General features: G+C 44.0%; 1 protein-coding gene across 3 annotated transcripts in view; it reads right to left on the minus strand.

Moving 5' to 3' along the window:
• Positions 1–464: 464 nt before the first annotated feature.
• LOC146057802 (E3 ubiquitin-protein ligase TRIM7-like) overlaps positions 465–27,286 on the minus strand; it is a 42,984-nt gene continuing 16,162 nt past the window's right edge. For all 3 annotated transcript variants that reach the window (XM_083169494.1, XM_083169495.1, XM_083169496.1), the window contains exons 2-7: positions 19,660–20,081; positions 16,828–16,923; positions 12,309–12,539; positions 4,142–4,164; positions 3,754–3,836; positions 465–3,674 (exon numbers count right to left, since the gene is read on the minus strand). In XM_083169494.1, coding sequence (XP_083025620.1) covers positions 3,154–3,674; positions 3,754–3,836; positions 4,142–4,164; positions 12,309–12,539; positions 16,828–16,923; positions 19,660–20,079 — 1,374 coding nt within the window. In that variant the 5' untranslated portion in view covers positions 20,080–20,081 and the 3' untranslated portion in view covers positions 465–3,153. The remainder of the gene's footprint in view (positions 3,675–3,753; positions 3,837–4,141; positions 4,165–12,308; positions 12,540–16,827; positions 16,924–19,659; positions 20,082–27,286) is intronic.

Raw genomic sequence — 27,286 nt, forward strand, 5'->3', positions numbered from 1 at the left:
ATAGCAGAGTAGCAGATAATCCCACAGATCTGTTGCTAATGTGTAAAGTCAAGGAAATGTAAAGACCCATACACACTGGGCGATTTTGAGCTGAAAGATGCTCAAAACACCAAGTTTGTGCGTCTTTCAGCACAAGGCTGCCCAGTGTGTACGGCCCAGCGATGAGCGGTCATCGTGCCAGGAAAACTGCTCATCTGGTTGTATTACAAGCAGATGAGCAGCTTTATGGATGGTTTTGCATAGTGCAGCGGTGGTACACGTCCTCCAACCTTTTCATACCCCACTATCCACGTCGGCGTGGAGGTGACTTTATATAGTGTGGCGAGCGCACGCAGATTTCTTGACATGTATTCCGTATAACCTCGCTGCGCTCGACACACTATATAAGATACACCCCCGACGTGGATAGTGGGGGTATGAAAATGTCAGAGGACGCCTAACGCCGCCCCTCGCGGGCTCGCTGCGCTTGCCTTTTAAAGAGTGGACTTTAGAGAAGGTGGTCCTAGCAACCAATCAGCTTCTACCATTTCTAGAATGTAACTGATTGGACTTGGTTGCTATGACCAACTTATCTACTCTTTAGACTACTTGATATCTCCTCCTTTGTCCTTGTAACTATTAATAATATCCCTTTCACATTGCACAAATAACCCGGGTTATTGCTGAGTCTACAACAGTCAATAACCCGAGTGGAATAACCCAGCATTATAACTCGGGAGAAAAGAAGGGATATACACGGGTCAGACCCGGGTTATTGTGCATTTAAAACTGCAGACCCAGGTGATTTTCTTGCTCTCTATGGAGGAGGCAGCAGCTTCACCTCAGTGCTGCCTCCTCCCCTGCATGATGTGCTGCCGCTCACCGCTGTACCCCTTCCGCCAGATGACATTAATAAGCCGGGTCGCTGAGAGCCACATTTAGTGCAAATGCTGCGTCACATCCGGGATGGACCCCTGTCCAAATCTGCGATCTGAAAGCAGCAAAAGGTAGCTATTTAGTTCTTCATAATCTTTACAACTGTTTTAGCTCTGGTGTAGTCGCAATATGATCTGTGTTTCTGCTCATGAGGTATCTGCGATGTCTCCACAATCACTATAATGGGTCTCCAAACAGGGCTCAGTAACGTACATTGTATAACACTTTACTGGCAAAGTTATTATGTCATAATATGAAAGTGAATATAATTGGAATCGCTATGGATTTTCTTACTCAGTTCTTCAGAAAGAAGCAGCTGCTCTCTGTATTATATAGTTACAATGACAAGGTTACAAAATAAAAGTAGACACTTAAAGAAAACTTAACTAATAATGTAGAATTGGAGAGAAATAAAACAATGGATGAACCAATTAGATTGACTTTATTTTAGATTATGATAGCAATACATTTGCAATATAACCTAATACTTAATTTTAGATTATGATAGCAATACATTTGCAATATAACCTAATACTTCATTTTAGATTATGAAAGCAATACAATTGCAATATAACCATGGCTATTGTACAGAAAAATCCAACTTTACAGAATGGACCACTTACCAAAACAGTAAAGCGTACAGTAGTTTGTTATATTAGAAATTCAAATAATTATTAACATATTGCCTAAAAAGGACTAAAACCGTACAAAATACTGCACTTTAGAAATTAGTTTTGCTTTTAAAATATTAATCTGCTACTACTTCCAAATACAATACTATATAAAAGCAAAAAAAGCTGTAAAATCCGAAATGGAATATTGTATGTGGAAATGGGCAGTATCTTTGGTATGCTGGTGTAGTAGCAACAAATAGAACCATTTGGGATTATTTTGCTGTTGCCAGAGTGACAATTCCTTCAGCCTTTATTAATATCTACACTTCTAAAAATAAAACCTATCAAAAGGTAAAACCCTTGCCTGAGGCTGACAAGAGTGGTGACTCTTCTCTGTTCCGCCCAGTAGCGCCACACAGATCAGATTCACGTCCTACATTGCCTTGCATGGGGTAGGATGCCTAAAAGCAGCCACACATATGAGCTATGTCATGGAAAATTTGAGGTCGAGAGTACACCTCTCATCATAACTGTGCGACTGATCTTAATCAGAATGTAATTTCTTTTAGTTTTAAAATAATTATCTTGTATAAACACCAAGAACATATGATGAGTGGCAGAACTCAGGGCCTAATTCAGAGATGGTCGCTGCTGCAGCTGTAAGTGTGGTTTTCTCCGTAAAGCAGCTTCTGATATCAGCAAGTGAAGCTGCTGCTCAAAAATGAAAAGATGTCCACAGGAGCAACTGCAACTCATTCGCATATGCATACGTAGGCCTAATCGCAAGAACGGGAAACACTGACTGCTCGCGTAGGTCTATGGCTCCGTAAACTGACTGCAGTAGTAGTAACACAGGCTGCAGGTTTTCATATGCTAGGGCTCACAGCTGACATCAGATACACGACCTGACTACAGCTATGACATGCCTGCTTTTTTTCCCATGTTAACACCCCCAAACAGTCGGCAAAAACATGGACTTTGCATCCACCTCTGAAACAGGCCCTGTATCCAGTAAGAAAGGAACAACAGTGCAGTTCTTTAAGTATTTAAACACAGGGACAGTTGCTTACAAAAATCTACAAAGCTTTGAAACTTTCCCCTGAAGTTGGTGTAAGCAACATTAGCAATGCTGAAAAGAGCCAGCCAGTCCTACCAGAAAGAAACACTGATAGGTAGATGCATGAAGCAGTGATAAGGGAGGAGAAGTGATAAAGTGCCTGGTACTTTATCACCGGCCAATCAGCTCCTGACTGTTAAGTTACAGGCTGGGTTTAAAAGGGGACCTCTAGGAGCGTATCGGCCGGTGATAAATTACCAGACACTTTATCACTTCTAGGGCCAGATGTACTAAGCTTCAAAAGTGATAAAATGGAGAGTGATAAACAGCCAGCCAATCAGATCCTAACTGGCATGTCACAGACTGTTTGAAAAATATCAGGCAGGAGCTGATTGTTTATCACTCTCCATTTTATCACTTTTGAAGCTTAATACATCTGGCCCTTACTTCCTTATCACTGCTTCATACATCTGCTCCTGAAAGAGAGACAGTGTTGACAGAGAAAAAAAAAAGGAGCCAATAAAATCAGAATGAACAGATTGGTGGCACCTACAACTAACCATATTATTAAAAAAGTCGTAACTCTGTTCCTATGGCACCCACACAAAAAAAGGGGTACATCTTTTCATAGATGTCTATGGATTGGAATGTGAATAGGTGCTCCAAAGTCTCAGCATTATAGAAAGCTAAAAAGCCTTCATCACAGTTCAAGAAAATGCCAATTACTTCTGGGGGCTCCCGAGGATGCAAAAGTGTGTCTGGATTGGAAAAGGCATAATATCTATCCGTATACATGCCAAGTAAACCTATTGCCCATATTCCATTATTGGGTTCAATTTTAAATGCACCTTTCCTGCGTATAGAATGTCTTGCAACTCCAATGGTCCAATATATGCCACCGCCCACATCAACTTCCCAATAACGCTTCCCGTAGCGGTATCCAGTGCTTGCCAAAACACATGGCTTCGAGTCAAATCTCTCTGGATGTGGAACTAAATCCGTGGCAGTGTCATCGTACTGAACGCTTTTTTTGTTGTAGGTTACAATAAGATTGGGACTTGCAGTTTTAAGGTCCAAGGACACTGGAACTAAAAGTAACAAAAATTTTATTATTATTTTTTTTATTTCAACCAAGCAACCAACCACAATGACAAGCTGTATCCTCACCAGTGAATGCCTTTAAATAGTCCATTTCTGCTGAGAATTCTTGCTGACTGAGCGGTTTAGAAGAGGGAACTTCAGGAAGAGGACTAAAAGGAGAAAAAAAATATTGGCAACCATTGCACAGGGCTTGTGGATTTATTACTTTTATACAACTAAACAAAGTTTTCATAATAACGTATAAACTATTTAGCATTTCATTTAATTTTATTTGGAACAAAAACAGATATAATTTATGCTACTAAACATTACTATTAATACTTTCTGAAAGATTTGGGCTGCTTTGATCAGTATTCAGGTAAAGAATAAAACTAGTTTGGAACCCCTAGTTATAAATGGCTTCATATCTATAGCGCTTAATTGTCACCCATGTCGGTTACAAAGAAAATCTTACCTCTGTGCAGTGGGTGTGAATTTCTGTTCCGGTCAAGTGCCCCATAAAAAAAAAAAAGAAGGGAAGAGAACATAGATATTAATCAATCAACAAAAGGTTACTCCAGAAAATACTCCACTATGCATCTTTTACCCTTAAACAAATATATATATTTATTGTCAGTGCTCTGTTAAGGTCACACATGGAGACACGTCCTAAAGTCCTCAGTATTTACATAAAGACTAGTCACACACAAATAAGTTACTGCTCCATACACATTTATGTGCCACCAAAGAAAACAGGGGACTCTGCAAACTGCAACAAAATTCACATTTTCTTTATCATATCACATTTTGGCCCATCCCTGACAAAACAACGTAAAGACTGTCCCAGATCTCACTAATGCCCTATTGGCAGGTTTGTGTCTTGAGGAATAGGATCACAGGAATTTGGATCTCTTAGAAAAAGAGGTAAATGCAAGGGTGATATAAGTGATAAACGCCCAACCAATCATTTTTCAAACACAGCTTATAACATGACAGTTGGGAGCTGATTGGTTGGACGTTTATCACTTGTTATCTGCACTAATGAGCCAAATGTATTAAGATTGTACAAGAGATACAGTGGAGAGTGATAAAGGACAAGCCAATCAGCTCCTGTAATTTCTCAAACACAACCTGTAAAATGGAAGTTGGGAGCTGATTGGCTTATTCCCATACTCTTATCGCCCACCACTTTATCTCTTACTAAGGCTTAATACATCTGCCTAATGAAACATAAAATCAGGGATGATGGTTTGTTACAGCTTGTTCTGGTATATGTATAAAACATCTTAACATCTCAGGATTTTCAGCACATTGCTATAAAAGTTAAACATACTGTATTCCTCTCCAAAAATATCTAATAAATGGAGAAACTTAAGAAAATAAACCAGTCAAGCAGTGCATACAAATTCTGAACACACCTCATCTAGCAAACAGTCAAAATAATCATATGACATAACCTAGAAAACATGACAACAATAAAAAAAAATAGATCTATTTATCCTTAGGCTGTGCTGCTAAATATGTATAAATATTTTCATGAAAAAATGGCTTTACATATGTGGAGTTCTGAATTAATTATTCCCTACACCATTATTTTGTGCCATTCCCTCCTTCAGTATTTTGGATCAATAAACCCTTTCTACAAATAAGACAATGTAACAAACATTTTGTCAGATCTCTGGGTCAGATCATCTACAGTATTCAAAAATGTATGCCACACCCCCCAACAGCCAATATTTTCAAGATTTATTTAAGAATGCACAGGTGGTTTTATGCACAGGTGGTTTTATCTACTTTGATGGGCAGTATTAGATTTTAACCCCAACTGGGCAACATTTTTTCCAAACATCGCAAAAAAAATGGGCAGGTTTTTTAGGACTGATGTAGAATTTTTTTTTACATTCTGTTTTTATTGAAAAGACAAAAAATTAACAATAGAGTGCAAAGTGTAAGCAAAATATCAGAAAAGACTAAAAGTGTTGAGGCAGCGAGAAACATCAATACAAATATTTCTATTTATACCAATATCGCAGAGAAGTTAAATCATACACATACGAGGATGGATCAATAAGTACCTGTGTTTGAAGACAGATGGCATTGCTGAGGAAAGTTGGTATTACTTTCGTGTACTATCATCTTTCAAACAACGCCATACCAAAATTTCAGATTGATTCATAGGTTCGGTTTTTTTCCCCCACCACGACAATGCACAGGCTCCCTCATCCTGAATTCTTGTGGCCAAATATCATGAATTGCGCTATGAATTGTTGCCGCATAAGATAAGACCAAGGAAAAGGGAAGTTTTGTTTCACCTCTTTTATTCCCACAAATGTAGGGAGTTTTTGAATTTTTGGATATTGTTCTCCAAAAATGTACAGGTCACTGATATCTCTGCACATAAAACGCCCCGTTTTATGTGCGGAGATATCAGTGACCTGTACATTTTTGGAGAACAATATCCTACTCCTTTAGATTTGCTGTCTGGTGTATTCTAAGAATATGAAAGTGGAAAATCTTGTAAAATCACAAGGTAAGGCTGGCAAGAAGATAAACAAAAACAACATAGTCAGAGTTCTCACCACTGGCTGATACATCAGGGCCAATATGGTTAAGAAAGAACAAATAATCTAACATGTGAGGGAAGTGAGTCACTCAAGTAACATCAGCTTCTTAGATTGGAGCAGCATATGATCTCCTCTTGGAATTATGAACTTCTTGGTAGGTTTGGCCATCTCCAACATGTGGAAACTGTAAATCCCTGTTGGAAATTTCAATATTTGGTAGTCCAAGGCCAGAGTAGAATGAGGAAAGATCGTAAAACAAGTCAGGGAATGAAGTTTCCCAGATGAGGAAACTTGTAGGTTATCATTATTATAAAATTTTATTCATAAAGGCGCCATGGGATCAGTATGATTTCCCGACATTCAAAATACAGACAAGCATTGGCAGACAAAATGGCGACATGTTCAAAATGCAGGCATTCATTATGCTGACACGGTTAAAATGACGACATGGGTTTCTTTGGTGCCTACCTTGACATGGTAAGTGTACCGCTGCGCTCGCCATGCTGCACTCGGCACACTATTATAATATAACTCTATTATGCCTACTTGGATCGTGAAGTAAGAACAAGTCAGTTTCAAACTAAAAATCATGAAAATCTAGTGTCGACTTTTTAGATGTCTGCATTTTGACCATGTCGGCATAATGAATCAATGCATTTTGAACGTGTCAGTATTTTTATAGTCTGCCAATTGATGATGGTATTTTGCTCGTCTGTATTTTGACTGTCGGTAAATTGACTGCATCCTGGTGCCACAAGTGGTTCGCAGCGCCGTACATAGGGTGATCTATTAGAACGGTACAGGGTGCAAGAAGGGTTCGGGTTTTTAGAGCACTGGGATTGATACTTGTGTCTCTTCTATTTAACTTATTCATCAATGATATAGGAGGGAATACTCAGCAACCTCTCCATCTTTGCGGATGACACAAAACTGGGTCGGGTGATTAATACAGATAAGGATGTCTCCACATTACAGAGTTAATTAAACTAGATGAGCGGGTGAAATAATGGCAAATGAGGTTCAATGTGGACAAATGTAAGGCCGTGTGTATCTAGGGAGACAAAAGTGCTGCATATGATTTAGGTAGTAGGGTAGAATTGGGTAAATCTGATTTGGAAAAGGACCTAGGAGTCCAAATTGACAACAAACTGGGGTGCATTGCTCAATGTCAGGTAGCTGCCAAGAAGGCCAACAAGATACTAATGTGAAAAAAAAAATGGGCATAGAGGGCAAATACAATGATCAGTCAGGTAGCCTATTTACTACAAAATCAGATACTAGGAACTTGGCACTGAGAATGGAGGAGAGAAGGTTTAGTACACTTAAAAGGAAGGGCTTTTTTATGGCCAGGGCAGTACAACTCTCTTCCAGAGGAGGTGGTGTTGGAAGATACAATAACTACATTTAAGTTAAGGTTAGAAAACAATTTATTGGATAAAACATTCAAGGATTTAAATGGTAACAAAAGGTTGAACTTGATGTACGCAAGTCTTTTTTCAACCTAAACTGAAGAACTAAAACAAAGCACAGGGAACAATAAGCAGCACAATACTTAGTACATAATACAGCTGAGATGTAGGGAAGCAAAGGAGTATTCTGCATGCTACCAGGGGCAGGTTGTCATTGGTAGAGATGAATGAACACAAGTGAGAAGAGATATGGGTATAGATGGTAGGTGAGTAAGAGAGCTGTAATTAAAAATGCAAGAAAAGGACTTTGAGAACAGGAGAATGCCCTGCTCAAAGGAGCTTACAGGCTAGAGCAGGCATTCCCAACCATGGTCCTCAAGGCACACCAACAATGCAGTTTTAGTGATATCCAGGCTTGAGCACAGGTGAAGCCTGGAGATATCTAAAACCTGCACTGTTGGTGTGCCTTGAGGACCGTGGTTGGGAATGCCTGGGATAGAGAGACGTTGACAGGAAAGTTCCAACGATATTTCAATTTACATTTGTGGAGCTCATCAGTTAAAGGCTTCAGTGTTTTCCGTTGTTGGAGAGTATGCTAGAATAAGTCCTGGTATATCTGGACCACTGTGCCCTTGAAATTGACTCCATCCAGCTGTCCTACCTTATGCATAAAATCATCTTTTTTGAGAGTAGTAATGCAGGCGTTAAATCACATCACGCAAGCATTCAGCAGAGAGCCCCCTCAGTGAGCGTACTGTGTTCTCTATCAAAGGATAGGTGTCATTAGGATCTTTACCCAAGACTTCATTAAACATCTTTGTTAGAGCATCAACAAAATTGGCATGGGTAACATCCTTGGGTAGGCCTCTAACACGGATGTTGTTCCTCCTTCCCCTGTTGTCAAGATCAGTCAATAGCATTTGGAGTGAGCGAATCTCCACTGTTTGATAACATCTTTCAAGGAGCTCAGGAGTGCATTGGTAGAATCTAGTCTTCTAAGAAGGCTGTAGGATCAGTTGCAAAAGATTGCCGAATGATATCCTGGAAATCTTGCTTAGAAGGGAGTTTTCAGAAGAGATAGAATTTCTCGCAGATTCGTGTCACCTTTAGAAGATGGACAATCTTGGTCTGTAGATGGAGGGGAAACTGGGAAAGATGAGGAGGGACTCAAACCTGGAAGGTCTTTGGTGTGCTGGGAAGGTCTGGGGTGTAGGGATGGCCTTATATCTGCCTTTGACATGGATTCTCTGGGAAGAGGTGTATATCCTTTCTGAGAGGATTTCTTATTCTTGACCATAATGTAGCAACAAAAAGAAGAGAAGAAGCTTAAGTTGATGTACCTGGTATCAGAGTGTTTTCATGGTGCAAAGATGGAGGCTCATTAAGCGGTAACTCCCGGTGAACTTGCAACAGCGAGCCATCAATTATCAAGAAGCAGCATATTTAAGAACAATCACATAATAGTGTTCATTCTAGCACCCGCTATCTTTGAAAACCCATGCAGTTCCTCTTCCCTGCCTGGGGTGTCGCTGTCTGCTGTAGAGCTTCTAGCACCATGTGGTCTGTAAATCAGCACTGATATGCAAACCAGACCTGTGCCAGAAACACCACAGCAGACAGTGGGATTTCTGTGTGTCCCAGAGAAACGCTGTATTACTACACCATGCACATAGTACACCTTGAGAAAATCCCCAGAGTGGGAAGAAACACATCGGTGAAGCTTTCAGTCGCCCAGCCGGATGTATAGAGACAGCTTACCGGATTTTTCAAGGTGCTGTTAGAACTGCTATTTGTGTTATAACACATACTCTTTTTGCATATCTACCTCTGGAGGGTTTGACTACCCTTTCCTCTAGCAGCTGTTTCTAGAAAACCATCCCATTAAAGCTCCCAAATATGGTAACTATTGGTAATTGTCCAATGCTAGAAAGACCCAACTCCCGCCAGGAAGAGAGGGAAGCACTAATTTCTGGTTAATGAGCTAAATAATTCCCACATCGGGTCAAAAGGTCTTATTAGAAAGGAGACCTGCCTAGTCCTGAAAAAGGAGATCCTCCTGGCTGAGGAAATGGCTAGTAAGAAAACAGGTCTTCTAGGTGAAAAGCCACAGGTCTATCAATTCCAAAAGTTCAAAAAGGCTCCTGTAGAGCTAAAAGTTCCACAACACAACAGAAGGCCCAAAGGAAGGCCAGATATGTAACACTCCCTGCAGGAAAGTCTGAATGGAAGGAATGGCCACTAGTTTTTTTTCTGAAAAAAACCCAGAAGGCCGACTCTTTAAATTTTAAGGAACGGAGAAGGAGACGCAAGTCTAGTTCCTTTTGGAGAAATGGCAATAGTCTAATTAACCAGAACAAAAAAGGAGAAAACTTCTGTTGTTAGCAACAAGAGAAATAGGTATTCAACACCCTGTGATAAATACTAGCTAAGGATGGTTTCTGAGCATGGAGAATAGTCTTAATCACTGCATCGGAGAAACCTCGGTACTTGTTTCCTAGAACGGCTACACCGATTTTGATCGGGTCGGAAAAATCGCGTCGGTCGCATCGCATGCGATGCGACCGACGCGATGGACCCGATTTTTACATTGAATGAAATGTGAATAGGATCCCTGGGACCCTATTTTACATTGGATTCAATGTAAAATTGTCCCCAGTCCCCAAATGGCCCCATTGTGAACGGCACCCCACAATTGACGCCAACCCGAAGCGTGGCGAGCGTAGCGAGCCCTCCAACCTTTTCATAAACCTACTATCCACGTCGGCGTGGAGTTGAGAATACAAAGTGTGGCGAGCGCAGCGAGCCACCGAGCCCGAAGCGTGGCGAGCGCAGCGTGCCCCGCGAGGGGACGCGCATTACTTCACAGGTATACGCGTCCGCTCGCCACGCTTCGGGCTCGGTGGCTCGCCACACTTTATATTCTCCATTCCACGCCGACGTGGATAGTAGGGGTATGAGAAGGTCGGAGGACGCGTACCGCTACGCTCGCCACGCTTCGGGTTGGCGTCAATCGTGGGGTGCCGCTCACAATGGGGGGGGCATTCATTTATAGGCATGACGGGGGCATATACAATGAGAAATGGGCCATATTGGCCCATTTCCCATTGTTAGCTATGTAAAATGTGCTTAATTGTGTCCATCGCATCTTGTGCCATTATAATGGCACAAGACCGACGCGATGAACGCGATTACAATGTTAAAAATATTTTAACATTGAACCCTATGGCAAAATCGCGTCGCGTGCCATGTTAATGGACCCGATTTTGCCTTTGCCAGCAAAATGGACCTGATTTCAAAGGAAATCGGGTCCATCACGCTAATCGTGTACCTTAAGTTAAGGTACATGATTACTCCCGATTGTGGCCGTGCTAGGAAACAAGTACCGAAACCTCTTACTTGTAGCATGGATGTTTTAATAGCTGCCTGATCAAAGATAGTCTCTGCAGATCATTGTGATAAAGGAATGGAAAGGTAGAAACCAAGAAAGGGCCACTGATATTTGAAGAGAGACTGCATACCAAGACCGATGCGGCCAATACGAAGCTACAAAAACTGCGAGAAAGTGTTCTGCTTACTTTAGCTTACTCAGAACATGCATTTGGAAGAATGAGCTAGAACAGGTTGAACACACAGAGAAAGTTATTGAGTTCATTGCAGTTGTATCGGCACCCAGTCACTTGCCTTTTTTCTCAGATTACCATCCTTATTGCACTGCTTTTGCAAGCAAATGCTTTTATTGCATTAGCAGTGTGGAAAAACACACATTAGTTACACTTTTGTGGTGCACCAGACCAATTTTGTAAACATGCACATTACCAATATTCTTAAACATATGTAGAGAAAGACTGGACGAGCTCTATTGGAGTACAATAAGTACACAAAATCATAGGAGGTTTTTCCAATACAGCATTATTTCTTTTTTAATGTGAATCCATCTTATTCAAACATACTACTCATGCATGAAGTCAGCTTGGCATGTTGACATACAAATGCAGCAGACTAGGAACGTAGCATCCATCACAGACGGCCCGGAAATAAAATAGATGGTTCTTTAGTCTACACTGAAATTGCCTTGTTTCAGTTCAGTTTTGAACTGAAACAAACCTGGAAATTCAGAATTCATAAAGTACAAAAATCAAAACCTGGCCCCAGTGACCTAAAAGCCCTTATGTCAGGGGTTCCCAATCTTTTTTGATTCACGGCACCCTAGAGTATAGAAAAAAATTCACGGCACCCCTAGGCCAAATTTTTTTTTATTAGATTGGGTTTATATGCGATTCTTAGGATCAGTTATATGGTAAAGGGCAGGATTTGCTTCTGTTTATACACATTTTATAATTGCCAGCCACCAGCACTTGTTTTGCTCATAAATAATTAGCCATTAATAATTTTAATTGGTCCTGGACCACCAACCCAGGGCACCCCTGCAAGTGTCCCGAGGCACCCCAGGGAGCCACGGCACACAGTTTGGGAACCACTGCCTTATGTCAAGAGTAGCTAAAACTAACAAACCAAAAAAAACACAAAAGCAAAAAAAAAAAAAAAAAAACATATATGGGAAGACTGAAAAACTGAGACATCAGTGGGAAACAACATTTCTGACTAATTTTCAGAAAAACAAGTAAAGGAAATGTGATGCATTCATCAGGAAAACACAATCGAATCTCACCTGATCAGTAGGACTTTTTAAATTGACACAATTTTTTTCAAGGTCCATAATGACTTTCTGGAGAGATGAAATCTGCTTGGTTAGAATAGTTATGTTTTTATTACTGGTCTGTACAACTCTTTTCTCCATCTGCTCCAAACGATTAATAAGGCTTATTTGTTGGTCAGCCAGTAGTTGACGCAAAGCTTCAATCTCTGCTGTAACCATTTTTTTTTTCTGCATAATTTCATCCTGAGTGGGGGGAAAAAAACAAGTCCAAAATCCATACAAATCCAAAGTGGCTCACAATATATTGAGACAGTGGAAACAATATATATCAAAGAAGTAAGAAACTATTCTCTCTAGTGTAGTATTCTCAGAATCCAAAGTGGATAATAGGTAATGTACGTACACTTAGGTCGTGCTGACGTGCTCATATATACAGGATCTTTTATGGGATAACAGTGGGTTAACAGAGGACATCTGGATGTTGCTTTGGTGTCCCTTTCCATTGGATGGTTTCCTTTTAGCCCCAAGTCCCCAGAGTGTAGTAACGTGCAGATATGAAAGAAGGTGGGTGTTGACACCAAAGTATAATAATAAAAAAAAAAGCAGGCTGGGAATGGGGACCGGTTCAGGGGGAGCGGCAGGAGCAGGCTGGGAGTGGGGACCGGTTCGGGGGAGCGTCAGGAGCAGGCTGGGAGTGGGGACCAGATCGGGGGAGCTGCACGAGATGTAGCGGCAGGCAGGGAGCGGGGACCGCAGATGCAGAGCAGAGACCGGGGGCGCGGCGGGAGAATAGAAAGAAATCCTATTCAAAAGACTGGGTGGCCGCTGATTGGCTGATAGCTCTTTTGAATAGGATGGTTCCTATTCTCCCACTCGTCGTGGGGACCGCAGAGCAGCGGGAGAAGACAAACCTGCCCTGCCCCAGCAAAACCCACCACTCAAGGGGTTAATACTGGTACTACAGGTATCCATAATAGGGATTCAAGGGCGGACCAGACAGCTGCTAGTGACATGGAGTGTGGAATGTGTGCGGAAGAGGGGGTAGTCTTATATGGCGAGTATATAACAAACTCTATATTTTGAGTGGAAATGTTGGGGGTCGTCTTATACGCCATGTCGTCTTATACGCCGGCAAATACGGTATACTTTATATATATATATATATATATATATATAGAAATCCAGGGTGTCCGGCACGGCCTCCTTCAGCTCAATTGCATGGGTGCCCGCAAGAAGGAAGTAGACAGGCTTGTGTAAAGGATGCGGCACACCATTCACGAAAACAAGTACTATTTAATGGCACAGAGGGCAACGTTTCAATGCCTATGTCGGCATTTTCATCAGGCTTAAGCCTATATATATATATATATATATATATACACATATACACACACACACACGATGCGGGTAGATGGGTACTCCAATAGTTACAAGGTTTTTTTTGTGGTGGTGGGTGCCCTCGGCAAGTTTTAGAAACCCTACATTGAGGAAGGAAGCGGCACTCCACAGCTTTGAGTAGATTGATTTATAAAGTCATGTACAAAGGGATCGACATTTAAGGACCCAGCGGTCCTTTTTTTAAGTCAGTACATGCTAGTAGATTATCTCATAAGTAATTTTAAGCATATATATATATATATATATATATATATATATATACTCTCGTCACACTGTGTATGCAGTGAAGGCAGCACACTGTCAGGAATACAAACGAATCAGCAGGTAACTTCAAGCAACGTTTCGATTTTATTTACAAAATCGTCATCAGGCATAATACAACAATAGAAGTGCTCACCTTATATCCCCCACTCCATCCAGCACGCTCCGGCACGTTTCCCGCTGTCAGACTCATGCGTCACCAGTGCGCGCCCGCGCCACGTCCGTTGCCATGGTCACGTATACAAACGTGATTCCCACACCATGGCAACTGATGCTGACAACCGACGTCACAACCAGTAAGCGGAGAACCGACATGCGAGTGTTCCCATGCCAGACGTACAGTTTAAAAACAACAAACATGACAGAGGCAGTAGTGTATATTATACAGTGAGGATGCCACATCAAATACAGCTTAATAGCAACAGTTTATGCATAATAATAGAGGGTTATCCACACAACATGGTAACGCATCAAAACTGCGGAATGCACACAAAGCTAAAAAATCACATAATAAAGCATATACAGGGCTCAAGACATCCCAAAACACCACCCCTTAGATCTTATATTTTTAAAGGAAGGCATGTAGACCTAAATGATCATTAAGGCCGAAGGGGACCATGGTTCTCAATCGGTGTATCCACCTCGATTCACACCGAAGGAGAGCCAATGATCTATTTCCACCCCTCAAGCGCGCCGGGATATGATCTATTATAATATAATGCAAGTTAGCCATACTATGCCCAGCCAGTGCAAAGTGTCTCGCAACTGGCTGGTCACTAGTACCGGTAAGGATAGCAGCCCGTATGGCAGCCCGATGGCCAGCCATCCTATCACGCAAATTTCTGTCGGTTTTGCCCACATAATGCAGGCCGCACGGGCAGGAGATAAGATACACAATGAAGGCAGTGGTACAAGTCACTTTATATCTGATGGAATACCGTTTCCCTGAGAACGGGTGGCAAAAACTGTCCCCAACAGTCATGCTTCTGCATGTAATACAGTTTAAGCAACGGAAGCATCCGTTGCGTCTACCCAGGAAAGTGGTGACAGGAGGCATGGTAACAGAAGGTGTAATGTCAGTCCGGACCAACCAATCACGGACATGCTCGGGTATAGCAAGGCATAAGCGACACGTCCGTCAGACCCAGATTTTCATCAGAGCTAAGCAGCGGCCAATGTCGTCTGGAAATCTGGCGGATAGTGTCGATTGCCGTGCTAAAGTGATTGACCCATGGCATCCTTTTCCTAGCCTGCCTGGTTTTGATCTTGGGTGCAAGCAATTCTTCCCGTGGCTGGGAAAGCGCCTTGTTTTTAGCACTCACAAGAAGATCCAAATCATACCCTCGTATCACAAAGTTCTTAATCATATTATCAATCTGGGTAGTAGCCTCCATTTTATCTGTACAAATTCTACAGGCCCGGATGAATTGGGAGTAGGGCAACCCAAATTTAAGTGGTCTAGGATGGTGACTGGCAGCATGTAAGATCGTGTTGCGATCGGTGGCCTTCTTAAAGAGAGTTGTGCTAAGTGTCCCATCATCCAAATGGACTGCTACGTCTAGGAAATTCACAGTTTCAGAGTGGATCTCGAAGGTGAACTTAAGTGGTGAGGTCGACTGATTGTGTCGTTCTATCATGTCGACAAGCTCATGTTCACCCCCCGTCCACATCAAAAAGATGTCGTCGATGTATCTGACATAGAAAAAAATCCTGTCAGACACATCTCGACTATTGAAAAAAATCTGTTGTTCTGCCACAAACATGTACGCATTGGCGTACGATGGGGCCACATTGGACCCCATCGCACAGCCCGAGCGTTGAAGGAAAAACTTTCCGTCATGTACAAAGAAATTGTGTGTCAAAAGTAGCTCTAAAAGATTGCACACAAAATCAATAGAGGGTCCCACATATAAAGCATTGTCATTCAATAAAGTCCGTACCGCCTGTATATCCCCCACCTTGGAGTGGGGGATATAAGGTGAGCACTTCTATTGTTGTATTATGCCTGATGACGATTTTGTAAATAAAATCGAAACGTTGCTTGAAGTTACCTGCTGATTCGTTTGTATTCCTGACCGTGTGCTGCCTTCACTGCATACACAGTGTGACGAGAGTATATTTGCCTGTGACCAGGCTAATGGTTTGCACCGGGACTTTGATTATTTTCCATAGGAGTTGCTTGGCCGTAGGACATTGTATATATATATATATATATATATATATATATATATATATATATATATATATATATATATATAACAGGTAGCTCGGCACAGCCTCCTATAGAAGAGATAGCACTGGGTGCCTGCACTAAAGAAGTAGCAATAGAATCCAGGCTTGTGTGGCACTCCATGTAGACATCATTCAGTTGGTAAAAACTAATAGTTTTAATGGTAGCAACGTTTCAATACCAAGCCTGATGACCATACCTGCTTGGTATTGAAACGCTGAATGATGTCTACTTGGATCCTGGATTCTATACATATATACACATACATAAACACACACACATATATACACGCACACATATTCATATAAATATACACACACACACATTCATACATATACACACACAAACAAACACACACACACATATTCATATATATATATATATATATATATATATATATATATATATATATATACACAACACACACACCCACACAACTCAATGATCCAGGTGTGTAGCCACACGCTGCTGTGACAAGGTAAGACGTCAACTTTTTGCTGTATAAACTCTGTGCGCAGTACCCAGTAAATGGAAGTATTTTGGAGTTTCACACCACATTATACTCTATAATATAGAGTATATTACAGTATAATCTGTAATATACTCTAGTTATGCAATTTTGGACAGTCTAATTATAATCACCTGAAGTTTTCGAGCCTTTTCTTCCTCTTGAGCTTTGTTTTGCCCTAGATCTGCCACCTTCTTTCTCAGTTCTTGCAGTTGATCCTTAATCTCAACCTGTTTAGAAAAAAATAAAACAAATTGTATGTTTGTGTGTGTGTGTATAGTTAGCTACATCTGTCAATCATTCTGGGAGTGTGTGTGTATAAAGCTGGGCGGGGTCACACATGAAACTCCACCCCCCGCCCAGTGTTATACACACTGCCCAAATATAATACATAGATGTGGCTAATATGCCCAGCTAACCAGATAACTAACCAGTGCTATTGCAAACACCACCGCCACCCACATATTACAAGACACCAGCATCACCCTGGCCGGGACCTGCGATCCCGGAAGTATTGCGGGAACTCACGCAGGAGACACAGGTCAAAGGCTGCAGACTCCCATTCTCGCGTTAACTGCCGCGGCAGCACGCTCCGCACAGTGCTGCAAAGTGTGCCCGATCCCTGCAAACCCCTCCAGCCGCGACCGCTAACCTACCACTCCCTCTAGCCAAAAATTCGCCTTCCACCTCCGCACCCGCCCGAAGTTACACTACCACCCCTCCAGCCGCGACCGCCAATCTCACACTCTCCCCTCACAGCCACAAAGCCGCATACTACCTGCAGAAGTCCCGCTACCCTGACACTGCACTCAACGCTACGCCGATGCCTGCTACCTCAGCACCCGCAAGGACTCCCGGTACCTGACAGAAGACACTTACAGGAATCACTATTCTACAACGCATACACTGTGTATATATATATATATATATATATATGCGCAACCTAGCCTGCAGCAACCCACTGAAATATGTACCACCATCCCCCCCACATCCCAAAGTAATACCTCACACACTCTCTTTGCACCACTATACCACCAACACCTGCACTCTACACCTAGCCAAACTACCTACACCACCCCACCAAAACGCACCTCTTCCCCCCAACACCCCAAAATTTAAACACACACAGTATCACTATGCAAAATATCCGCTTGTCATTTACAATGTAACACCATTGTGCTCTGGAAAATGAACCTTCCCTGTGCACCTGCTGGGTGATCTGGAAAAGGTCAAAATTAAATTCCTAAAGTGTGGAAAGGGGCAAAATGTTCTGCCCAGCAAAACCTTTGCCTGGGCACTTCAGCATATGTATGTATATCTGTATATACAGATGAAGTGCCTCTCATGCAGCACCGGGACTCGCCAGATTGCCCCCCTCTGGCGATCGCCGGCAAAAAGGTGCTCCATCTGACTGGGATGCGTGAGCGTCTCACACGCACGCGTGCCCCAGTCACTTGGCGGTGGGGAGTGAAAATACTGCCCATCTCTGCTCCAGGGAGACGGACATGGTTAGAGAGGGTGCGGACAGCGAATGGCAAAGAGCACCTTCGGAAGGGGACGCGCGTGCGTCCCCTTCCAGTGGCTGTTGATGCCACTTCGGCAAGATGAGGTGCGCCACATTTGTATCAGGGTTAGTGTAAAATAAAAAAACTTTAATTTTTTTGTTTAAACCATTTTTTACAGCATTATTGTTTTGTTGAACAAAAATGGGTACTTGTGAGTTATCCGGGCGTCCGATTTTTAGATTGTATGCCTTAAGTTAAGGCATACAATCAGATGCGATGCGATGCGATATCGCATCGCATGCGACCATCGGATGCGATGACCCGATTTTTCCATAGGAATCAATGTTAAAATGATTCCTACGGAAAAAGGGGTCCTTTTCATACCCCTACTATCCAAGTGGGCATGGAGTTGGATATAAACCTGTGGCGAGCGTAGCGAGCCACCGAGCCCGAAGCGTGGCGAGCGAAGCGAGCCCCGCGAGGGGACGGTATTCCGTGTCCCCTCGCGGGGCTCGCTACGCTTCGGGCTCGGTGGCTCGCTACGCTCGCCACAGGTTTATATCCAACTCCATGCCCACTTGGATAGTAGGGGTATGAAAAGGACCCTTTTTCCCATTGAATTCCATGTTAAAATGGACTCAGTCCATTTTAACATTGATTCCTATGGAAAAATCGGGTCATCGCATCGCATCCGATGGTCGCATGCGATGCGATGCGATGTCCCGATCCGACCCGATTTAAAAATCGGACGCCCGGATAACTCACAAGTACCCAAAAATGTTATAATGTATTAGAAACCTTTATCAACCATGTCTTAATTCTTCCTAACATGTTATTAGGCTTTCATTTTATTTGTTTTATATCCTACAAAATAAAAGGATATAATATTTGCAGGCTTTAAAAAGGTCCTGTGATAAGTGCCTGGAGCTATTCAAATATTTATATATATTCTCTGTAAAGCGCATCGGCGGAATAAGTATGCGCTATATAAGAAACTGTTATATATATAAAAATAACGGAAGGAAGGAGACGCACACGTATATATATGTGTGTGTGTGAACCATGAGGCTGCATCTACTGCTTATTTGTGTTTGCACTCTCCTGATGCCTGAACAGAAGTCTGTGTCATCATCCTTATCATGGTTTACAGGCAGTAACTGAGTAGCTCCAGGCTCCTGATCTATGTGCTAGGTCCTGCAGCTAATCCAATATATTGGAGGCAGCAAGGAGGACCGGTGGCGACGGCGGGGGAAGCAGCGGGGACCCCCGCCAAGCTCCGTTGCCACGGGGCACACGAGCCCCTGGCTGTACAATTGCCATCCCCTGCAAGGATGAGCCGGGCTACATCTGTATGTGTGTATATATATATATATATATGAAAGGGGTATTTTTTTTTGGACGCAAAGTGACTTTGCATAGTAAAAGCTTCTACTTATTTATTTAGCATTTATTATGCTTTACCTTAAATTTGCTTGTTGATTCTTCTACTGGTATCACTGCATGATTACGATGATAAACTGATTCTCTGCATATTATACAGATTTCTTCTGCATCAACTTGACAATAAAGTTTCAACAGCTCTTGGTGTTTCTGACACCGTTTCCCGTGCTCTTTGTTTCCACCAGCAGCAAGCAAACGGTTTGAAATTTCTACTACATTCTCCACAAGACGGTTTGGCCTAAAAAACTTCCATTTGGATGTTTTCCGACACTGGGGGCAACAGAAATTACTGCGGACCCCTTTCCATGTTTGAGAGATACATGGCCGGCAAAAGCTGTGTCCACACTCTATAGAGACAGGGTCTTTGAAGCTATCAAGGCATATTGGACAAGTCACTTCTTCCTCCAACTCTTTCACAGGATTGCTGACTGCCATAGCCATTACTGTAGAAAAGAAACATTTGTTATTTACAGGAAAAAGTGAGGTCATAAAGAGAAAATAAGCAACCATTTCCACTAATGATGAATATGAGGTGAACTTAATTTCTCTTTCAGTGGTCCTGGTGACACAGCTCAACATTGGGATGTAGGAGGGTCCGCAGGAGCCAGGCACCTATCCTAAAGCTTTTGGAGGGTAGGCTCCTCCCTTCTGCTTCCCAGACTCTTCAGTTCGTGTTAGGTGCCCACTGGAGTGGGTGCTATTCTAAAGGGCTGCCGGAGCAGCCGAAGGATTAGAGTTAGTTAGGGTTTTTATTATTTTATTAACTTTTACACTAGCTAGGTAGGCACAGTGTGAGGATTCTTATTAGTGAATCCTCACACTGCTAGCGCAGCAGGAGCTGACAGAAGCGCGTCCTGTCAGTTCGCTGTGCACAGGGGAGACGCTGTCTGGTCTCCCCGTGCAGCGCTTACAGCTTCTTTTAAGAAACTGCCTGGGCTCCAGAGCGCTCTGAAACCGGCTTCACGCTAGGTGGGGATCATGGGGGACAGGCGCTCCGTGATGGCGGCGGCCATTTTCTGCGGAGCTTACACACTGAGCTCCTGTATGAGAGGACAGCAGTGTGTTACAGGCATGTTCCAAGTGGTCCCCAGCGAGGGGGAGATACTGGAACTAGGAGATCCTGCAATGGGAGCGGCTGTCTGGGGGTAGTTGGCGCCAAAAGTCACGGACCCCGCAGCAGCAGGGACTTGGTCTCTTCCCTCACTCTGTTTTGGCGCCATTCGGAACGCTTGTAGCGGAGCTGAGCTGGCTGACAGATCCTGACAGAGTGATTGGATTTCCTGGGCATCGCCTTCCCTATCTGAAGACTACAGACAGCTAAGTGACTGAGTACATTGGCTCTGTGTAAACGCCTGTACATTTGCGCTGTGACTGTGTTAATTGTGAACATCATGTCTGTGCATCAGTCTGTGGTTTTGGGGGAGGAAGCCCCAGATACATTGAGCGCTTGCAGTGTTTGTACACTGAAATTTGTCCCTGAGCAGATGGCCAAGGGGGGCTTGTGTATTGCTTGCGCTGCTGTGAAACCCATGGGGAGTGAACTCCAGAGGGTAGAGCAATTGGAACCTGCGTGGGCCAGTGCCCTGGGCAGGTCTGTGAATGCTTTAGTGCAATTGCTGGATAGACAGTGATGTCTTGGTAGATTCTCAGAGACCTATGCCATCGTCTCAGCAGTCCTCCGGCTCCTTGCCTCTGACCCAGGCAGATCCTGCTTTGCTACAGGTCATGCAGGATACTGCTAAAGGGATTAACAGGTTTAGTGAATTACTAGACAAGATTGATGTTGATACTGTGGGGACCCCTAAAAGGTCTTATTCAGTGCATTTAATGGTTGATGATGAGGATGGAGCATATGCAGACATTCCCTGGGAGCAGGGTGATGATTCTGAGGATTCCTCAGCCGCAGGGGTGGAGGATTTGATTACTGCTGTAAAACAGGCTTTGAATTTGTTTGTGGAAAAGAAAACTCCTGCAAGAGGTGTGTTTAAACGGCAGCGTAAGGAAGCTGTTACCTTCCCAGCAGATGAAGGTTTACAGGATTTATTGGAAGGGGCTTGAAAAACGCCCGATAAAAGGCTGCAGATGCCAAAGAGATTTCTCAGTTTATACCCTATGCCTGAGGCTCATGCAGAGCTCTGGGAGAAAGTGCCAGTGGTAGATGCTTCTGTGGCACGTTTGTCAAAAGCTACTGTGCTACCAGTGCAAGGGGGAGCAACTTTTAAGGACCCCGTAGACAAAAAGCTGGAGGGTAACCTTAAGGCAATATTTGAAGGGGTGGGATACACCCTACGTCCTCTGATTGCTTCAGCCTGGGTCTCTAAGGCCATGATTGTGTGGGCCAATGATTTGTGCAGTATTTTACATGCTGACCCTTGTGTATTGTTGCTTGCGGAGAAGCTTAAAGCAGCTGCAGAGTATGTGCTTGAGGCTGAGGAGGAAGCTCTCAAAATGGCGGCAAGAGTTTCCACAGTGTCTGTCAATGCCAGGAGAGTGCTCTGGCTTAAGGTTTGGGAGGCAGATAACGAGTCTAAGAAGGCCTTAGAGGCATTAGCCTTTAAAGGAAAGCTGTTATTTGGTTCTGAGCTGGAAGAGATTATTAAGCAGGCCACAGGTGGCAAAAGTACCTTCCTGCCTGCCCCTGCAGCCAAGCAGACATCAAGGTTTTCTGCTTTCAGGCCATCCTTTCGGCCCTCCCCTAGAGGAGGTGCGTCCTTTCGAGCTCAGTCTTTTAGGGGAAAATTTCTGTCCTCCAGGCGCAAGGCCCCAAAGTCAAAATTTGGTTCCTTTCATAAGAAACCAAACACCAAAGGAGAGGACAAACCCTCCGCATGACTGCCAGGGGTTTAACCGGGCGGTGGTCAAGGTGGGGGGACGTCTGACACTGTTCAGAGACGCATGGGCGCTGTTAGACCGGGACTCTTGGGTGTTAGAAATTATATCCCAGGGTTACAGAATTCCCTTCAAAGGTCTTCCGCCGAGAAGATTCATTCCCACACCACTACTAAAGGAGGCTCGGCTCCGTATGGCTCTCTTGGGAGCGGCTCACTCTCTGTTAGAGAAGGGCATGGTAGTCCCGGTCCCCAGAGCGGAGTGGAAAAAAGGCTTTTATTCCACTCTGTTTTTGGTACCCAAACCAGACGGGTCTTTCAGACCAATACTGAACTTAAAGACATTGAATATCCATTTGTGGGTAGACCATTTCAAAATGGAGTCTCTACGGTCAGTGTTGCTAAGCCTGGACCAGGGAGAATTTTTGGCGTCCATTGATGTCCAGGACGCATACCTTCATGTCCCCATCCACCCAGAACATCAGGCTCTATTGAGGTTTGCGATAGGAGACCTGCATTTGCAATTCCAGGCGTTGCCCTTCGGTCTGGCTACGGCGCCAAGGGTATTCACCAAAATAATGTTTGTAATGGCGGCGGTACTTCGGCTGAGGGGAATCACGGTGATCCCATATTTGGACGACCTGCTGTTCAAAGCGGAGTCAGCAGAAAGGCTAAGGAGTCACTTGGCAGAAGCCATTGGGTTTTTGCAGGCTCACGGCTGGCTTTTAAATTTACAAAAGTCTCAGTTGGTACCGTCACAGAGACTCCAATTCCTGGGAGTTGTTCTGGATACCCACCTACATCGGGTATTTCTACCAGAGGCAAAGGCCAGGGATCTGGCTGCCTTGGTCCAAGAGATCCTCGGGTCTCGGAGCACATCAGTATGGAGGTGCCTCAAACTCCTTGGGAAAATGGTGGCGTCTTTCGAGACGTTGCAGTTCGCCAGGTTCCACTCTCGAGTGTTCCAGTGGAACATTCTGACAGCCTGGTCAGGAAATACTCAGACCATGAAGTCAGAACAAATAGTGTTGTCTCCAGAAACTCAATCCTCCCTGAAATGGTGGATGGAGGTAGATTCCCTTCAGTGGGGTCGATCCCTACAGTCCTGGAACTGGCTGGTAGTTACTACCGACGCCAGCCTCAGGGGCTGGGGGGCAGTAGTTTTGGAACTGCGTCTGCAGGGCTTGTGGAGTCTGTCTTGCCGATCAACATCTTGGAACTGGAAAAAAGGGGCAGACTAGATGGGCCAAGTGGTTCTTATCTGCCGTCAAATTCTATGTTTCTATGAACTGAGAGCTGTGTGGAAGGTGATTTCTCTGGCGTGAGAAAGATTGCAAGGGTTCCCTTTAAGGATTCAGACCGACAACGCCACAGCTGTGGCATATCTGAATCACCAGGGAGGCACACGCAGCAAACTGGCTATGTGGGAGGTGTCCCGGATCCTCTGCTGGGCGGAACAGAATGTTCCAACGTTATCAGCGATATTCATACCAGGAGTGGAGAATATAGAGGCAGACTTCCTGTGCAGGGAGAAGCTCATGGAAGGAGAATGGGGCCTGAACCCACATGTATTTCATCAGATTACCCTGAAATGGGGAACTCCGGAGGTGGACCTGATGGCATCCAGGTTCAACCATCAGGTGCCCAGGTTCTATGCCAGAACGAGGGATCCACTGGCAGAAGCAGTGGATGCTATGACCATCCCCTGGGAGGGGAATCTTCTTTATGTTTTTCCACCAGTTCCAATGCTGGCAAGAGTTCTGAAAAAGATTCAGGCCCAGGCAATTCCGGTGATTTTAGTGGCCCCAGATTGGCCAAGGAGGTCCTGGTACTCGAGACTTCAGAGATTGTCTGTGGACTCGTGGCGTCTACCTCTGAGGTCAGACCTTCTAAATCAAGGACCGTTCAATCATCTGGATTCAGCTCGGTTAATTTTGACGGCCTGGCTGTTGAAACCGCCATCTTGAAGAGTAAAGGGCTCTCAGAGGCTGTGGTTAACACTATGATTAAGGCTAGAAAGTCAGTGTCTTCTGCAAATTATTATAGAGTCTGGAAGACCTATATTCGGTGGTGTGAGAGGCAGAAGTCACACACATCACGATTCAGATTGGCTAAATTGCTGGAGTTTTTGCAGGATGGCTTTTCCTCGGGGTTAAGCCTTCAGTCACTCAAAGTGCAGATCTCGGCCTTATCTATTTATTTCCAAAAAAGGATAGCATTGCTACCGGAAGTACAGACTTTTCTACAGGGGGTTTCTCGATTGAAACCTCCCTACAAGCAACCAGTAGCACCATGGGATTTATCTCTGGTTCTGGAGTGCCTTCAAAGGGCGCCTTTTGAGCCGTTAAGGTCGGCTGACCTTAAATTCCTTACATGGAAACTGGTATTTTTGTTGGCAGTGGCGTCAGCAAAAAGAGTATCGGAGTTGGGAGCATTGTCCTGCAAGTCTCCCTTCCTTATAATGCATGATGATAGGGCTGTCCTTCGGACAGTACCCCAATTTTTACCAAAAGAAGTCTCTACTTTTCATATAAATCAGGACATAGTTCTGCCTGTGTTCCAACCCCCAGAGGGTTAAAGGAATTTGGATGTTGTGCGCGCCTTGCGCATTTATGTGGACAGAGTAAAGAGTGTCAGGAAGACTGATACTTTGTTAGTTTTGTATGATGTACACAAAATTGGTTGGCCTGCTTCTAAGCAGACCATTGCTAGGTGGTTGCGTTCTGTAATTGCTTTTGCATATACTAAAGTTGGTAGGCCTGTGCCGGCCAGGATTAATGCGCACACCACCAGGTCAGTCGCCACCTCTTGGGCGGTTCGACATGGGGCAACAGCTGAGCAGGTTTGCAGGGCTGCCACTTGGTCATCTGTTCATACCTTTGCCAAATTCTATAGGTTCCATGAGTTCGCGTCAGAGGACGCATCATTCGGGCGAGCAGTGATGAGAGCTGCAGACCTGAGCGTACCCACCCAAAGGACCGGCTCTGGAACGTCCCAATGTTGAGCTGTGTCACCAGGACCATTGAAAGAGAAAAAGGGATTTTTGTAAGAACTTACCGTTCGAATCCCTTTCTCTGATATGGTCCTGGTGACACAGCGATCTCTCCCTTATGCTCAGTAAGTATGCCAAGTTCATGATGTTTCATGTTATATAGGGTTGAGAAGTTAATTTGAAATTGTGCATATAATATGTGCAGGCGTTTGTACTGCGTTAATGTATTCCAGTGGCTTTGAAAGATTGAACTGAAGAGTCTGGGATGCAGAAGGGAGGAGCCTACCCTCCAAAAGCTTTAGGATAGGTGCCTGGCTCCTGCGGACCCTCCTACATCCCAATGTTGAGCTGTGTCACCAGGACCATATCAGAGAAAGGGATTAGAACGGTAAGTTCTTACAAAAATCTCTTTTTAGGTATGTTGATATTTACTGACTTTACGTTATTGTCGAAACTTGAATGTGTCAAAAGGTGCATCCTGTGTAAAGGTTACAAATAATGAAGCATAATCAATCACATAACTTCTGTTAATATATATATATATATATATACTTTTTACATTATGTTACTGGTGGTTAGTTGCCATGTACAGTTGTAAAAAAAAAGGATGTCAACCCTTTGGAATTACTAGGATTTCTGCATAAATTGTTCATAAATGTGTTCTGATCTTTATTGAAGTCACAACAATAGACAAACACAGTCTGCTTAAACCAACAGCACACAAACAATTATATGTTCTCATGTTTTTTATTGAACGCACCATATGTACCCCAGGCATGTTCAAACTATGGCCCTCCAGCTGTTGTGAAACTACAAGTCCCATCATGCCTTGCCACAGTTTTGCTATTAGGGAATGCTAAAACTATGGCAATGCATCCTGGGATGTGTAGTTTCACAACAGCTGGAGGGCCACAGTTTGGACATGCCTGCACTAGGCTAATGGCTTCTCCAAGATCTAATTGGAGTCAGCCAACCTGGAGTCCAATCAATGAGACAAGATTGGAGGTGTTGGTTAAAGCTGAATTGCCCTATAAAAAACATACACCCATATAAAAAACTCACACCCATATTCTCAAGAAGCCTTGCCTGATGTGAACCGTGCCTCACACAAAAGAGCTCTCAGAAGACCTACGATTAAGAATGGTTGACTTGCAGAAAGCTGGAAAATGTTACAGAAGTATCTCTAAAAGCCTTGATATTCATCAGTCCAGGGTAAGACAAATCTCTTATATATTTAGCCAGATCCGTCACTCAAAAGCAGTGTAGCTAACGGTGGGCGTGGTTCCAGGGGTGATTGACAGGCCCGTCCACCGTTATCCACACTGCAGAACCTGCGTTAAACGTTCTACACAGCCTACGTCCTACACACCAAGTTCCCGCCCCCTCCTCAGCCACCACTCCCCACCCCACTCCTGCACACCACGCCCCCCCACCCCATAGCACTCTGCTTTCATTCCGCCCACCCTCCATGCCCCTTACTGACTACACGTGCAAGGCACGTCCCCCCACACCTGCTTGGATCACCGCCAGAAGCCATACCAACTGCTGTGCCCAACGCCAGCCCCTGCCTGATGCCCCCAGCTGCACACAGTGACCCGCCGCCATCTGTTTAGTGGGGGTGTGCGGGAGCGGCACAGGACATCCCCGACCACAGCTGCACACAGGAGCGGCACCGGAGAGCGCCGCTCAACACCGCCAGCCCATGCCTGGTGCCTCCAGCTGCACATGTGAGCTGGTTACACAAGGCAGCGCGCCCTTCTTGCCTCCCAGGTAAATGCAGCATTCCTCTGATCACACAGACACAGTGCAACGTTGTGTGTCAGACCAG

The sequence above is a fragment of the Crinia signifera genome, chromosome 2 (assembly GCF_055691185.1).
Source record: "Crinia signifera chromosome 2, ASM5569118v1, whole genome shotgun sequence".
In the NCBI taxonomy this organism is placed as follows: domain Eukaryota; kingdom Metazoa; phylum Chordata; class Amphibia; order Anura; family Myobatrachidae; genus Crinia; species Crinia signifera.